Source organism: Borostomias antarcticus, assembly GCF_949987555.1.
Source record: "Borostomias antarcticus genome assembly, contig: scaffold_177, whole genome shotgun sequence".
Taxonomy (NCBI): Eukaryota; Metazoa; Chordata; class Actinopteri; order Stomiiformes; family Stomiidae; genus Borostomias; species Borostomias antarcticus.
The window spans coordinates 167,010-181,873 of record NW_028175924.1 but is presented as its reverse complement, the minus strand read 5'-3'; the positions used below and the strand labels follow the sequence as shown (position 1 = coordinate 181,873).

Sequence of the window (14,864 nt, the reverse complement as noted above, 5' to 3'; positions counted from 1 at the left end):
GCATCACGTTTTCGACCGCAGGCAATTGGCGAAAGACTGGCTGGGACCGGCGCGTTCTAAAATGAACGTTATGTGCCGAACCCCGCCGCCTTTCACCCTCACGATGACCGCCGCCGTGCGCAGCTGGCACACCTACGACAGCCGGATGGATTTCACGGGAGATTTTCCGAGTTGCGGGAGACCCTGGACAGCGTGTACGTGTACTACGACAACACGGTCACCACCATGTCTACCCAAGCCAAAAACAGCTGCACGGCCTTTCTGGTCACTGGCAAGGACTCGATCAAAGACATCTCGTACCCGAAGCTGTCCTTCACCGTGACGGTGAACCAGGACCTCGAGACGCGGACCGAGATGTCCGTGGAGGATTGCTCCGAAGAGCTGGAAGGCGTGCTGAGAGAGTGGGATCGCGAGAGACTGGACGACATCTGGGCCCTGTTAAAACAGCACGTCTATTACGTGCTGCACAAGACCTTCGCACGGATCGACTCCTACAACCTCAGGCCGAAGCCGCACAGAGCCGTGAACGAGAGGGGTCACAAGCTCGAAGATTATACTCTGCTTGTTCTGTATCCCATGTAGTTTCAATAAACAACCATAAGATGAAAATGTTTAAAGATTGGTTTTATTCATTAATCATTTATTCAAACAACATAAGATTGTAATAACATTACTGGTTTTAGTTAGTCACATTTATCAGTTTTCTTGGTTCTTTTTCGCGCTTCTCTTTTTGTCTTTTCTCGTTCCTCCTGCGTCTTTTACCACCAACGATTCTGACGGGCGAAATAGGCATGTCCCAAACACTCGTCTATGGTGGGCCTGCAGTCCGGTATGGGACAGAGCATCGACTCGATGAGGTCTCTCGCCGCTCGGTCTTTCACTGCGGTCAAACTGTACTTTCCCGTGTAGATGTTTCGTTTGCAGTTGTACGGGACGTCGTCGTAGAAAGGATGGCATCGCTAAAACGGGTGAGTTTTACGCCCGGTTTAGCGGTTTCGGCTTCCCATCGACAATGAATGAGGGAACTTCCCGGGACTCACGGTGCCGTGAGTGGGCCTATTCATTCTCTATGAGAGCCCGAGATCGCTAAAACGGGTGAGTTGCGTGCGGTTTCACCAAAACGGCCAGGTTTTTCAAAATCCCCATGCGCGGTCGCGACGCTACCGACTCCCATGTGTGCATGCGTGTGTGTGTAAAATACGTAGCAGTAAGACTCTGTAGATGTTATAGACATTTCTTCCTAGATTCTTCACTATCATGATGAATCATTACTGAATTACTCACTTATAATGTTAGGCCTCAGTTCCTTCGACATGGGGACGTCATATATCTTGACACAATTCCAAAATCTTCAGTGAAATTGAAACTGCCATTTACTAAACAATTGCATTTTGAATCATTCGACTGTTGATGTATTTCTCCTCACTTCGTTGTCCTCGTTGGTAGCATCACCTCGCTCTGCCCGTGTCCGCTGGCTCCTCCAGTAGGAATTCACACTCTGACAAAGTCAAGGACGACAAGACGGCAGGAGCACATGGGGACAATTATTGTAGTTGTCAAATCAACAACAGCTTAGCATCATGCACTCAGAGCTACAGTACGATACCCCACTCAATCGCCTTTATCTCTCTCTCTCTCTCTCTCTCTCTCTCTCTCTCTCTCTCTCGCTCTCTCTCTTTCTCAATTCAGTTCAAATCACTTAATTGGCATGACAAATGTGTTTTTTTTTGTTTTTTTTACGATTTTATTTGTACAGGGACAGTACATATTAATCAACAGCACACATTTATGAAGACATGAAGACATGAAGACATGAAGACAAAATCATGTCATATGACATGAAGACTCTACGGGAGGCCGAGATGGCGAAAAAGGGCGGGGGCCGCAGAAGAAAAAAGGGGGGGGGGAGGGGGTAGTCATGGGCCCGTGAGTGTCGTTTTCTAAAATCCCGGTGCGCGGTCACGACGCTAGGATGCACCCAGGTCTGCATGACGCTGAGTTTGTGAAAGTGTTTGCTCGCACAGTCTTATACAGGTCCTTCTCAAATAATTAGCATATTGTGATAAAGTTCATTCTTTTCCATAATGTAATGATAAAAAATAAACTTTCATATATTTTAGATTCATTGCACACCAACTGAAATATTTCAGGTCTTTTATTGTTTTAATACTGATGATTTTGGCATACAGCTCATGAAAACCCAAAATTCCTATCTCAAAAAATTAGCATATCATGAAAAGGTACTCTAAACGAGCTACTAACCTAATCATCTGAATTAACGAATTAACTCTAAACACCAGCAAAAGATTCCTGAGGCTTTTAAAAACTCACAGCCTGGTTCATTACTCAAAACCGCAATCATGGGTAAGACTGCCGACCTGACTGCTGTCCAGAAGATATGCTAATTTTTTGAGAAATTCCATCGGTTACGTTTAATTTGTATTACAAAAAAGGCTCTTTGCGCAAGCATCGTAGTGCCATTTGCACGTTTGTTATGTTGCCTCAACTTCGATTTACCAAAAAATTAGCATATCATGAAAAGGTACTCTAAACAAGCTATTAACCTAATCATCTGAATCAACGAATTAACTCTAAACACCAGCAAAAGATTCCTGAGGCTTTTAAAAACTCCCAGCCTGGTTCATTACTCAAAACCGCAATCATGGGTAAGACTGCCGACCTGACTGCTGTCCAGAAGATATGCTAATTTTTTGAGAAATTCCATCGGTTACGTTTAATTTGTATTACAAAAAAGGCTCTTTGCGCAAGCATCTGCTGGATAGACAATCCAAACTGGAAATGACTGCGCTCTTGTCAGTTCTTGCTGCAGCTGTAACAAAGATAGCATATAATACAGTTAGATACTATTAAAATTGCATAGCCTGCTGCAGTTCTGTCATGAAGGCCTAATAAATTAAATCATATTTTACATTTTCCATATGGAGCTGAATGAACAATTTACCAGTTGGTGTTTCGTTGAAATAAGAGCTGTCATAGTTGCTTCGTCTTGCTGATGTGCATGTTGGGCCGTTGAAGTCCATCTGGGGGGAAAAATTAGAGGAACATGAGAGTCGAGTCTCGGGCCAAATGTCAAGCTGGCGATTCAATCTCCAATACTGGCTAATATATTTTAATGTATAGCCTAATCTTAAATATAACAGTAATCTGTTACATCTACAACATTTTTAGATGAACGTTATGGCCCGATAACTGAAAAGATGTGGTCTAACTCACCATTCCGTCAGAGCAATTGTACCGTGGGCTCGGCGTCCGAGTCCCCGCTGTAGTGGTCAATCACTGGGTAATAGTTATCGTCTTGACCTCGCAGCAGAGACTGTAGCGACTCGATGTAGCTGATGGCATTTCTCAGGATCTCTACCTTGGGAAGCCTCTTGTTGGGATTGGTTGATGTGCACCTTTTCAGGGTCTTGAATGCATCGTTGACCTTGCCTACCCTCCTTCTCTCACGTATAGTCGCAGCCTTCCGGCGGTCAGCGTTGGTGGTTTTTCTCTTGCAGGCTTTCCTGCCGGCCTGGTGATGACCGCTCGGTGCCCGAATGTGTTCGTCCTCGTTGTGGTGATGGTCGTCTGGCTTTAGGAGACCCACGTGGACCAACTGGGGGTCCAAGTCTTCGAAGAAGTGCATGTCACTTGTGTTGAAGCAGGGGTCGTCATAAATGTCATCAGCAGATAAGATAGGAAAAGAAATATCCGAAAGCTCCATCTTTCACTTTCAATTTCTATTCCAACTTTCAAATCAACGTAGTGGTCTCCGTTTACCAAATATGTTGCCAAATTACCCAAAAGTTTTGGACAAAATATTGATACAGGCCTATCCTTGGAACAACTAGAGAAACAAAACAAATAGACAAACTTTAGAGGAGGAATGTGGTTGTCTCTGGTAGGCTACTTTTGCCCCGTATCACCCTTTGGGTACCTGTTGCTGATGTTGGAGAGCAAACATGCTTTTATGCTTGGGGTGAGAATTAGGGGAGTGTTCTGCTTTTATGACATCTCTGTGAACTGGCCAATAGTCGCACTGAACGAGTGCGCAGGGAGGGGGAGACGGATCCAGATCGACATCGATTTACACGCAGGGGGACGACCATGCATAATTTCTCCGATTTATCTCCGATGTCGGTGTCGCTGTCTTCTTCCTGCGTCTCGGGAATCAGGCTCACGGCGCCGTGAGTTTGTGAACTCGCGGGCCCATTCATTCTCTATGGGAGGCACTACCGGACCCGCGAGTCGAAACCCACGAGTAAGCAAGGTATTTTACACCGCAGCTTAAACACCACTTGTTGGACTTTGGACTTTAACTGTGAGTGAGTGTCAAGCCTACGCAAATACTGCCAAGTACTACTGTGTAAATATTCTTATTCTTTTCCTGATATTATTGTATGCTACAGCACATCCACATGTATCCTCTGTCTCCTCTCAGCCAGGAAATGCAAGAAAAGCGCAAGTGCTGCAGATGTCAACGTCATCGCTTCTTCTTATTCATTCTCCTACTGGCAGTGATGCTAGTTCTTTTTAACACCAACCTGGTGGAAAGGACCGTTGGCTGGTCGCCGGCATGGTTCCCATACGGTTACGACGGCTTAACTAATAGGTTCATTTACCTCAACTCAACTGGCTCTCACATAGACACTAGTGAAGCTGCATTGGAGAACTCAACTGTTCAAGAAAGTATTCAAACGGATGTCAAAAGCACAGCTAATACTGACACTACGGCTACAACCGTGGGAGTATCGAGCATCTCTGTAGTAAAGACTACGGCAGCCTTACTCGTCCCTTATGTGTCGCCAGGACCCTACCATGTAGAGTACCCGCATGAGTACCACTTCATTGTGGACGAGCCCAGGAAATGCCAAGAGAACAAGCCCTTCCTGGTTCTGATGGTGCCAGTGGCGCCACATAACAGGGCGGCCCGAGACGCCATCCGCAGTACCTGGGGCGCCGAGAGCCTGGTACTGGGCAAAGCGGTGAGTCTGTTCTTCCTGTTGGCGCTGCCCAGTGGAGACGGGGCGGAGAAGCTCCAGGAGCGGGTGCTCCAGGAGAGTCAGGAGCACGGAGACCTGCTGCAGAGCGACTTCACGGACTGCTACAAAAACCGGACCATCAAGACCATGGTGATGCTGGAGTGGCTGAGCTCCCGCTGCCCCAACGCCTCCTACGCCATGGAGATCGACTCGGACATGTTCCTCAACGTGCGCAACCTGGTCGAGCTGCTGCTGACCGCGCCGCAGCGCGACTACATGACCGGACTTATAGCCAAATGGGCGGCTGTTCTGCGGGACCCGAACTCCAAATGGTACCTTCCCAGCACAGCTTACCCCGAGTCAGTCTACCCCCCTTACGCTCTGGGAATGGGCTATGTCATGTCTTTAGACCTCCCCAGAAAGCTGCTGGAGGCGTCCAGGCACGTTAAAGCCGTCTACATAGAGGACGTCTTTCTGGGATTGTGTATGAGACGCCTGGGGATCCAGCTCACTGACCCTCCTAATGGTAACTTGTTTCAGGTCTTCCCTGTCCCTTACAACCGCTGCAGCTATTCCAAGCTCATAGCGATCACCACAAACGATCAGATAAATGTCTGGACAGACTTACGCAAGCCTGGCCCGACCTGTTAACACGACCAGTACAGCAAAATGACTTACACACATGAGGGCTGGTGAACAAAAAAAGGAGAAGGAATTGGCCTCGTCTTACCTCGCCTAGTGTTCAACCACCCGAAGTTCTCCCACGTTCACCGTTCTCTACACTCGCTAGGTAGCAGCTCGCATCCAGTTTAAGACTCTGGTACTGTTAGCCTACAGGGTAATGAAAGGAACAGCTCCCTCAAGCCTCCAGGCCATATTTAACCCACCCACACGCTCTCCTCACTGTCTCATCAAGGCCATTCTGCATCGCAGTCATTGCGAGTCAAAGTGGTGGGGTACATCAAACTTTTGGGCCATTCAATGAGGTGACGCCGCTGGAGGCGTTCGGGATGTCCCGTCACTCCTCCTGCGGTCGATCGAGATGGTCATCTCGTTTTTGTCCAGGCCCTGCAGTGGTGGAATGGACTGCCGACTGGACGTCATGAAAGCAGAGTTGCAGGCTCTGCACCTTTTCAAGAAATTTACTGTTCTTTCATTCTCATGTACATTTCTTTGAAAATAAAAAAACTCAGTACACAAGATGATGTTCTTTCTCTTCCTTTACTTTATTTAATTTACATATGATACACACATATGATATGATACACACAACTTGCCATCTCTTAGATATTCTCAGAATACAGCAAAAATGAACACGTTTCCATTCACCAACTACTTTGACAACTATGGGAACATTATGGAAATAATAGACAACCACGTAGACAAGGGCGACTACGCATGCGTCACGACGCTGGTCGACGACCACGCCGGCAACACGGGTCCCTCCGGCGGCATGCCTCCGGGCAACGTTCTGATGATGACGTTGTACTGCTCGGACGAAGCCAAGCGCGTCGCTCTGGTCAACGCTTTGAAAAACATACCCGCCGTGGTGTTGCACGAAGGCTTGGGTCACAGACCCCATGTGGTTATGGGGATGCTGTATCTTCCCTTCAACGTCAAAGTGTCGATGCCGGGCCCGGGAGGCAAGACGGTAAAGTTTATCACTGTGGTCAGTAACAACGGTCATAACGGTAACGTCGCCGTCGCACCGCCGCAGCAACAGCATCATCCTCTTCTTTGCGGCAGCCCGCGGCGACCGACCCTCATGGAGACCGACTCACGGGACCGGGAGTATATATCGCGAGTCTACCGACGGCATACCGATCCCGCGAGCGATGACGATTTTGACGATTTTTGCAGAGGTTGGTGGGACGCTCGTCGTGTGCGAAGCGACGAGGCCGGCGCTTGTGACGATCGCAAGCCCTTCCACCGTCACGCTCATCCCAGCACTTGTAGCCGCCCCGCAAACGGTCCCCGCCAGCACCTCCACCAAAGTTCCGTCGATGACGATCGGAGCCCAACGACGGAGACCGATCCCGTGCGTGCCGACCGCTCTGATTCTCGGGACGAGAGTCGAGCTTACGGGCAGCTTCGTCAGAAGCCGACGACTGATGTTCCCGCTCCCGCCGTCCTTCTCCAGCAGCCCCCACAACCCGGTTATCCAGCCCCATCCCCGGCACCGGTCCCGGCCCCGGCACCGAATCGCTGCACTCTCCAGTGAGAGGCTGCAGCTGCGCCCTGGACGGTCTGATCCCCAAAATCTCGGCTATGGTGTCTTCGCAACCCCTCTCGGAAACGATGGATCTCATCATGATCAGGTCGTTCACGCACATGGTGGGGACCTTGTGCGTGTCGTAGTTTACGCTCATCGTCTCGCCGCACCCGTTCACTATCCTGACGAACATGGTCTCGTACACCCTGCCTATGTGCTGGTTCCTGGTGGAGGAGCTCCTGTAGTTTATGTGGTTTGCGTTCTTCTGAAACGAACCCCTTCCCGACAGGGTGGATTTCCAAAAAGTCAGCCAGTTCATCATCACGTCCTCCACGTCGTTGGGGCCCGTCTTGGTGTCGAATGCGTAGGCCATCTGCTGGCCCTTGGGCAGGTCCACTATGTTGCAGTTGCCCACCTGAAAGTCGACGGCCTCGTCGCCCCGCAGCCTCTTGACCACCGTGAGCGCTTTGCCTATGTCGGCGCGAGTCACGGTGGGAGAGCTGCGCAGCTCTTCGAGGGCTCCCTCCGGATCGGCCACCACCTTCTTGAAGAAGTCAGCAAAGGCCGAGTTGGTCACCGCCGCCACGCACAGGTCCTCCAACTCGTCCACGACGGTCTGGTGCTGCTCGCTCGTGAAGGACGCCGTGGTCATCGTCGGGTCCACGACGCTGCCCTGGTCCAACACCCTGGCCATGATGTCGGCCACGCCGTTCCGGATCTCCCGTTCCCGGGCGGGAGGCGAGCTGAAGAACTCTCCCCGTTCCCGGCCCGTGACGTACGAAGAGCAGCTCATGGGCTTGATAGAGCTGAGCACGCTTTCGGCTATCTGCTTGCCCACGTGCGTGGTGAACATGGTCCTGACGGCGTTCTTCTCGCACGAGTTCATGTACACCCCGAGGATCCGTTTCCAGTGGGTCGTGAGGGGCAGGCACTCGGTGTACGTGGACACGAAGCTGTGCCTGTGGATGCCGGTGCCGCTGCTTTTTTTATGGTGGTGGTGGTGGTGCTGGTGGTGTTTGTGCACGTCGCTGAACTGGGGAGAGAACTTGAGTTTCTCCACCTCGTAAGCGTGCCCGCCAGCGACGACCGTAACACACTTGGTGCGCCTGTTGTACGTGGCCGGACCCGTCGTGGAGAACTCGGGCACGTAAGGGGCGAAGCCGTACTCGAGGCACCTGACGTACAGCAGGACCTTGGAGACCGATATGCGCCAAGAGAAGGAGTCACGCTTGTAACTCTCGCAGCAGTTCACGCACAGCTGTTTCACCACTTCGGCCAGAGAGCCCTGGAAATTGCTGTCCACCATCCGTTTCAGCTTGACCAGCGCCTCTTCGGCGTCGGCACTCGTGGAGAACAGCCTGGACTTCAGCAGCTCCCCCTTGGCCCTCTCCTCGCTCACTCGGGCGACGAGCGCGTCGCGAGACACCGCGAGCGCGGCCAGGGCGGACCTGTGCAGCTTCCTGACCTGGTCCCACTTCACGTAACTCAACGGCACGAAACCCAGCCTGACCTCCCAGTCCACCATGTTGGCGAACGTGTCGGTCATGTAGGCCAAGACGGCGTCGTCGCACAGGTGGTCCACTAAATAACGTATTAATGCACGAGTCTCCTCGGACGGTGTGCCGTCCACGACGTCCAAAAGATACCGCTCCGTGCTCCGTCTGAAGTCGACGGAATCGACCAGCTCGGCCACGGCCAGGGACAGCATCGTGTCCCCGACGGACTGTTTCGCGGCCTCGTAGATGTGACATTGCGTTATACTCACGACCGTGGGGTTGGTTTTCTCGCTCATGGCGTGGTCCTGTGTCAAGTCCTGTCTGGACATGTGTAAAGATATTAATATAATCAGAGAGACTTCGGTGGTATACTCTAAACTTTTAGACAGCAGGAGCGAGTCCATAGCGATCACGGATCCGTCCACACTGTCTATAAACTATTATATACAAGCGTGCAACATACAGAAATACTCCGAGCGGCACGCCGGCGACAAGGTGCTGAGGCAGCGACTGGACTCGGCGGTGTCGTGCGGGAGGGCCTTGTCGAACCTGGGGGAGACCGTGTCCAACGTGCAGACGGAAAGGTTGGCTTCCACCATAGCCCAGTACCACGGGGTGGTGGACGACGCGAACGAGCCCGACGCGGGCCTGACGAACGTGTGCGCCGTGAAAAGGGAGGTCGACGACGAGCTGCGCAGACTCAGAAAGTATTTCTGCGAGCACAACAAATCGGCCGGCGCCGTCAAAGACAACAAAGACAATACTTACCAACACGAAGCGCCCGAGCCCAAGCAGAACGAAAGCGACGAGCCTTAGAGGTTTTCGGACGTGACGTCCCAGCAGAGCACTACCACACACACACACACACACACACTACTACCGGTACCGTCACCGGCAACAGCCGTGGCGATGGCCAACATGGACGTGGTCGTGAGTCCGCAGTTCAGAACCATACTCGACTACAGCAAGATATTGGAGCTGACGGACAACTACACGTCCGAAGACCTGGCCAAGATGATACAGTGTCCCACGGAACTTGTGAAAATGTGGCAGGGAGGCGCCACGTTGGGCAACATGCCGCCGCGGACGTACGTGTCCATGGCCGCCTTTCACATGGGCATGGGGCTGTACGGCTCTCAGAACAAGTGCCTGAAGGACATCGAGAACACGATCGTGGTCACCGCCGTGGGGCAGCACGACAGCTCGGAGCTGAGCTTGTCCACGACCGTCGTCGTGCCTTTCACGATCACGGGCCAGAAGATAGCCGACATCGGGAGACCGTACTCTGTCACGGGCGGAGTGGCGACCAAGATGTACGAAGTCAAGATCCCCCTGGAAGGCAGGGTGCTGACGGCCACGTACGACAAGCTGCTGTCCGCCCACAGGGAAGAGCAGGCGGCCGCCCTCGTCTACAGGGAGCTGGCCGTGCAGCAGACGGGCTGGGAGCTCACGAAGACCAAGCAGATACTCGACTTTGTGGCCAAGGCGCCCTCGCTCATGACTATCACTTCGGTCATACACAAGGACAAGCCGGCGCCGGAAAAGATCAGGCTGACGCTGAAGCTGCTGGAGATCACGTACGGTTGCGGCAACTTCTACAACGCCGGCCTCAAGGAGCTGATCGAGACGGCGAAGCAGAGCGTCGCCCGTCCCGTCCTGGTCATCCCCAAGACCGCTTTCACGGCCATATTCGACCAGCTGGACAGCATCTTCGAGGTGCGGCGCATCCCGCTGCAGTCGCCCGAGGGCAGCCTGGTTACGTACAGAGCGGAGCCGTCCACCAGAGACCTGCAGCCCAACACGTACCACATGGACTTTCTGCCCGCGAACGGGAACGTCAGGAAGCTGCGCAGCCTGGACGCCGGGGAGACCATCCCGGCGCTGGTGTCCAAGGACGGGGACCTGATCCCCATCGTCGTGGTCGACAACGTGCAGATCGACGACGAGACGAGCATGGAGTCGCCCTTCGTGCAAAGGGACGCCATGAGGTTCGAGTACTTCACCGTGGGGTCCGTGGCGTCCATCGTGAACAGCATCAAGCCCGAGCTGGTGTTTTCAAACCAAAAGGACGGCAAGAACGGAGAGTTCTCCACCGACAAGCTGGCCCTCAGGAGCCCCTCGGTCAGCTACATACACGACTACACGGACGGCTCGTGCAAGGCCGTCACCCTCGTCGAGGCGCATCAGTCGGCCAACCCCGAGTTCATGTTCACCGAGGACAGGCAGCGCGAGCTGGCGCTGAGGATGGACACCGTGATAGGGACGGCCAACGTCCTCTACAACGACGAGGCCATCATGAAGATGACGAGAGCGGGGTCTTTCCGCGAAGCCCTCCAGCTCCCCCAGAGCCACTTCGAGGCGGACATGCGGCACATGCTCAGGCCTCAGGTCGGCGTGGACGAGACCGGCGACGAGGTGTCTCTCCCGAACGAGAGACAGCACGTGATCCAGGACGCCCAGTGGGTGCACTTCGCCGGGGACTACACCCTGACGGGCAGCGACGAACACGAACCGGACCCCGACGGGGAGCACAATGCCATGTACCAGCCCAACGCAAACATGGAGTTTGTGTACAGGGGAGCACTGTACAACGCGAGCCCCCTGCAGTCAATCAAGAGCGAGATCATTCAGGTCGGTGCGGAACTGACCGAGCTGTACGATAGCACCGACGGTCTGAAGGTCGTCATCGCGGACCTCAACGAGTGGTTGGCGCGTCCGAACGACGACGCGAATTTCCTGCTGGCCAAAACGCAACGGCTCGGAACGGACAAAGAACAGGATGCGCTGCTGACGGAGGGCAGACGGGGACCGGGGATGGCCGATCCCCTGACCATCGTGGTGATGAAGAGGAGGACGAGGGCCATCCTGACCCGCGACACCGCCGACCAGATAGTCGCGTTGAACAAGGCCCTGAACGTGTACAACACGATATCCAAACTGGCCAAAGACATCTTGGGCGACGGAGGGACGAGGAGCATCCTAGGCATCCTGCCCGTCAACACGTACGACCTGCAGGATGCGACCGCGGGCGAGATGCTGTTCATGAGAGTCATGTTCTACTGCGTCTTGCCGGTGATCTCGACGAAAGTCGTGGCGGCACAGGCGTGGCACATGAACAGATACACGCTGGGCGGCATCCCCGTCTACGGGAGGGCGCCGTGCACGCTGCTCCTGCCCAACAACTACATGTTCCTGATAGGGGACACGGACGAAGACAGCGGCCAGCACGTGAACGTGACCGAGCACATGCCTTTCTTCTTGGCCGACAGGTACCCCGTGGAGAGAGAGTCGATCATCACGAGGATGTGGACCGAGCGGTACAGGGCCCTCAGGCAGTGCTCGTCCTACAGCTGCGCCGTGCTCATGGGCATACACTACTCTCTCATGATGAACTACGACAACTTCCAGAAGGTCTTCGACCGCAAGAACTACTCGGGCCTGGCCTACGTGGGGGTGAGGCTGATCAACTTCGACAGCTACTCGGCCGCGGTGATGCCCACGAACTCGGTGATCCACATTACGGGCAGGGTGACGGCCACGGCGCTGGAGCACAGGCACCAGCTCCAGGTCACCACGTACAAAGAAGCCGGCTGCGTGCCCAGCGGCCTGAAGACCGGCATGGGCCTCCGCAATATTTATATCAGCAACGTGAGAGGAGGCCGCACGAAAGCCAGGGGCGAGACGGACGTCCTCTTCGTGGACTCCTTCAACTCGTACAGCCCAGCCGACTACTCGTGCGCCTCCGAGCAGTCGAACTTCTTGCTGTTCGGTGGCCGCAGCGACTTCGAGAAAGACCCGTCCAAGCCGGACCCCCTCACCGGGCTGTGCACGTGCATGCCCACCCTGACCGTGGCCGGCGCGGCGACGCACAACGTGGAGAAGCTCATCGACGACTACGTCACGGCCACGGGAGGCGAGTCCGCTTTCCTGGACACGTTCAACCAGTTGATCAAGACGCCGACCCTGGAGGAGTTTGTCCTGTCGAGCGACCTGTTCGACAACCCGGCCAAGTTCATCGTGGACTGCGTGCACGGAGGCAGGAACTGGGAGGACGGCAGGTTCTACTCGCCCAGGCTGCCCGTGCTATTCTGCGCCACTTACGGCATCGGACGTCTGTCCGACAGGCAGATCAACAACCCCTGTCCCATGTTCCAGCTGAACAACCTGTGCCCCAGGGTGAACGGCACGGGGATCTTCGCTAACTCGACGGGGAAAGTCGCGGCCGCGGCGGTGCAGACGGTCCTCACCCGGTGCCTGGGAGGAGCGGGAGCCAGAGGATGGTTGACGGCGTGAACGTGACGGTCGACCCCGTGGGGAAGTCCTTTACCAGTAACGTGTTGGGGAATTTTGTAAATTACATCATATGCATCGTGGTTTATTTCTTTTCTGTGCTCTTTGTGAACCCCTACACCATGAAGTGGCGGCTGGAAAACCATATATGCGAAGAATCGGTGACCATGGCCACGTCCCTGGGCGCCATATCGAGCGCCACACACATAATCAACACGGAGATCGCCACGCTGCGAAAATCCAGACACAGGCTCAAAGACGAAATGACGGCCAGCAACCTGAAACTACTGCAGGACACGTCCTCGGCGCTCATGTTCCTGAAAACGTCTTACAGGTCCTGCGGTCAGATGGACCAGCTGGGCGACGCGGTGGAGACCGTGTCTAACAGAATCATACAAAACTTCAAGACGGTGGCCAACGTGTGCAACCTGAGCAAATCCATCATGGTGAGCCAGATACTGCAGACCAAGGGAGTGCCGGCCACCATGCACACGGTCGCGGACGCCATGAAAGAAATGAACTTGGGCGCAGACGAAGAGGATAACGGTTACATGTGATGATTGTTACTGTATATTTCTTGCTTGTGTTGCGTCTTGGGGAGCCTGAAATCACCAAACGATAGTAAACTCGTACCGTGTACAAAACGGTCTTTTATTGTTTGTTCGTATTACTGCAGCCACAACCAAATTCTCATTACAACCACCAATTTTTCAAAGGTAAAACAAGAAGTCTGCGCCGGATCCGACGCGAAGGTTTCACTATCTCCGGAAGAAAGTATATTATATTATATATTATTATTATATATTATATTATATTATTACTTTTAACACTAACTAATCTACTGTTCTTTCGTTCTCGGGTAGCTGGTCAAAAGACCATTTTGTACACGATACGAGTTTACCATCGGTTTATTTTCTTCTTCCTTCACACATTCATCGCACGTTACACGAGTTACTCGTGGCTCAGGTCAATACAAATGTGGTTATTCTTCCACACACCGCACGCAATATGAACAAACAATAAAAGACCATTTTGTACACGATACGAGTTTACCATCGGTTTATTTTCTTCTTCCTTCACACATTCATCGCACGTTACACGAGTTACTCGTGGCTCAGGTCAATACAAATGTGGTTATTCTTCCACACACCGCACGCAATATGAACAAACAATAAAAGACCATTTTGTACACGATACGAGTTTACTATCGTTTTTATTTTCTTCTTCTTCTTTCTTCACATACATACATTCATCACACATTACATTACACAGTAGTATACCAGTGTCATTTTTATAAAAATAGAGGTAAACGGATTCATTCATTAAAGTACGTATACTAGACAGAGAGGGTTTTAGTTGCTTTTTCAGGTGGTTTCACTTTTCTTTCTTTCTCGCTTTCTCTTTCTCCCTTTCACAAAATGACGCCGCTGCGTGCGGCCCACTGCGTGGTGGTTATCTCCGTGCTCTCTTCGGCCGTGGGGAAGTCAAACTCGTAGCGTTTGATCAGCACGCTCGTGGGCACCGTGTGCTGGTAGTCGTCCGCCGCCGCATCCTGGGTCTTCATGTCTTGAGCGAACCCCAATATCATCCCCTGCACGGTGTCCGAAAAGTGCAACGCTCTGATCGTGTGGTGCATCGTGATGGTGGCCAGCTTGTATCTGCCGGGGCACACCACCCCCACGTAAGTGTCGTTTCTGTCGCTCATGCGGTCGGGCACCTGCAGCGCTCGCGACATGCTGAACATGGTGCCGTACAGTTCGTAGGCGCTCATCAGGAGCTCTTTGGTCAGCACGATGACCACGAGCTCTTCATTTTTAACCCGGTACCTCAGCTCCGGGGGAAACGTCGTGCTCACGACGTTCGGCTCCAGGGCCATGAACTCGG

The 14,864-nt window shown here is 53.1% G+C and overlaps 2 protein-coding genes across 2 annotated transcripts; one reads left to right on the top strand and one right to left on the bottom strand.

Annotated features, from left to right (window-relative positions):
- Positions 1-2,744: 2,744 nt before the first annotated feature.
- On the bottom strand, positions 2,745-3,724 carry LOC311329039 (myoblast determination protein 1 homolog 2-like; the record flags this gene model as incomplete). The annotated part of the gene is given in 4 exon segments (XM_084462929.1): positions 2,745-2,830; positions 2,963-3,041; positions 3,235-3,265; positions 3,267-3,724. Coding segments are annotated over 4 exon segments (654 nt in total).
- A 796-nt stretch (positions 3,725-4,520) lies between these two features.
- Positions 4,521-5,633, top strand: LOC311329038 (beta-1,3-galactosyltransferase 1-like; the record flags this gene model as incomplete). The annotated part of the gene is made up of 1 exon (XM_084462928.1): positions 4,521-5,633. One exon carries the CDS (start codon positions 4,521-4,523, stop codon positions 5,631-5,633), a length of 1,113 nt encoding a protein of 370 aa, XP_084319054.1.
- Between the last annotated feature and the right edge of the window lie 9,231 nt (positions 5,634-14,864).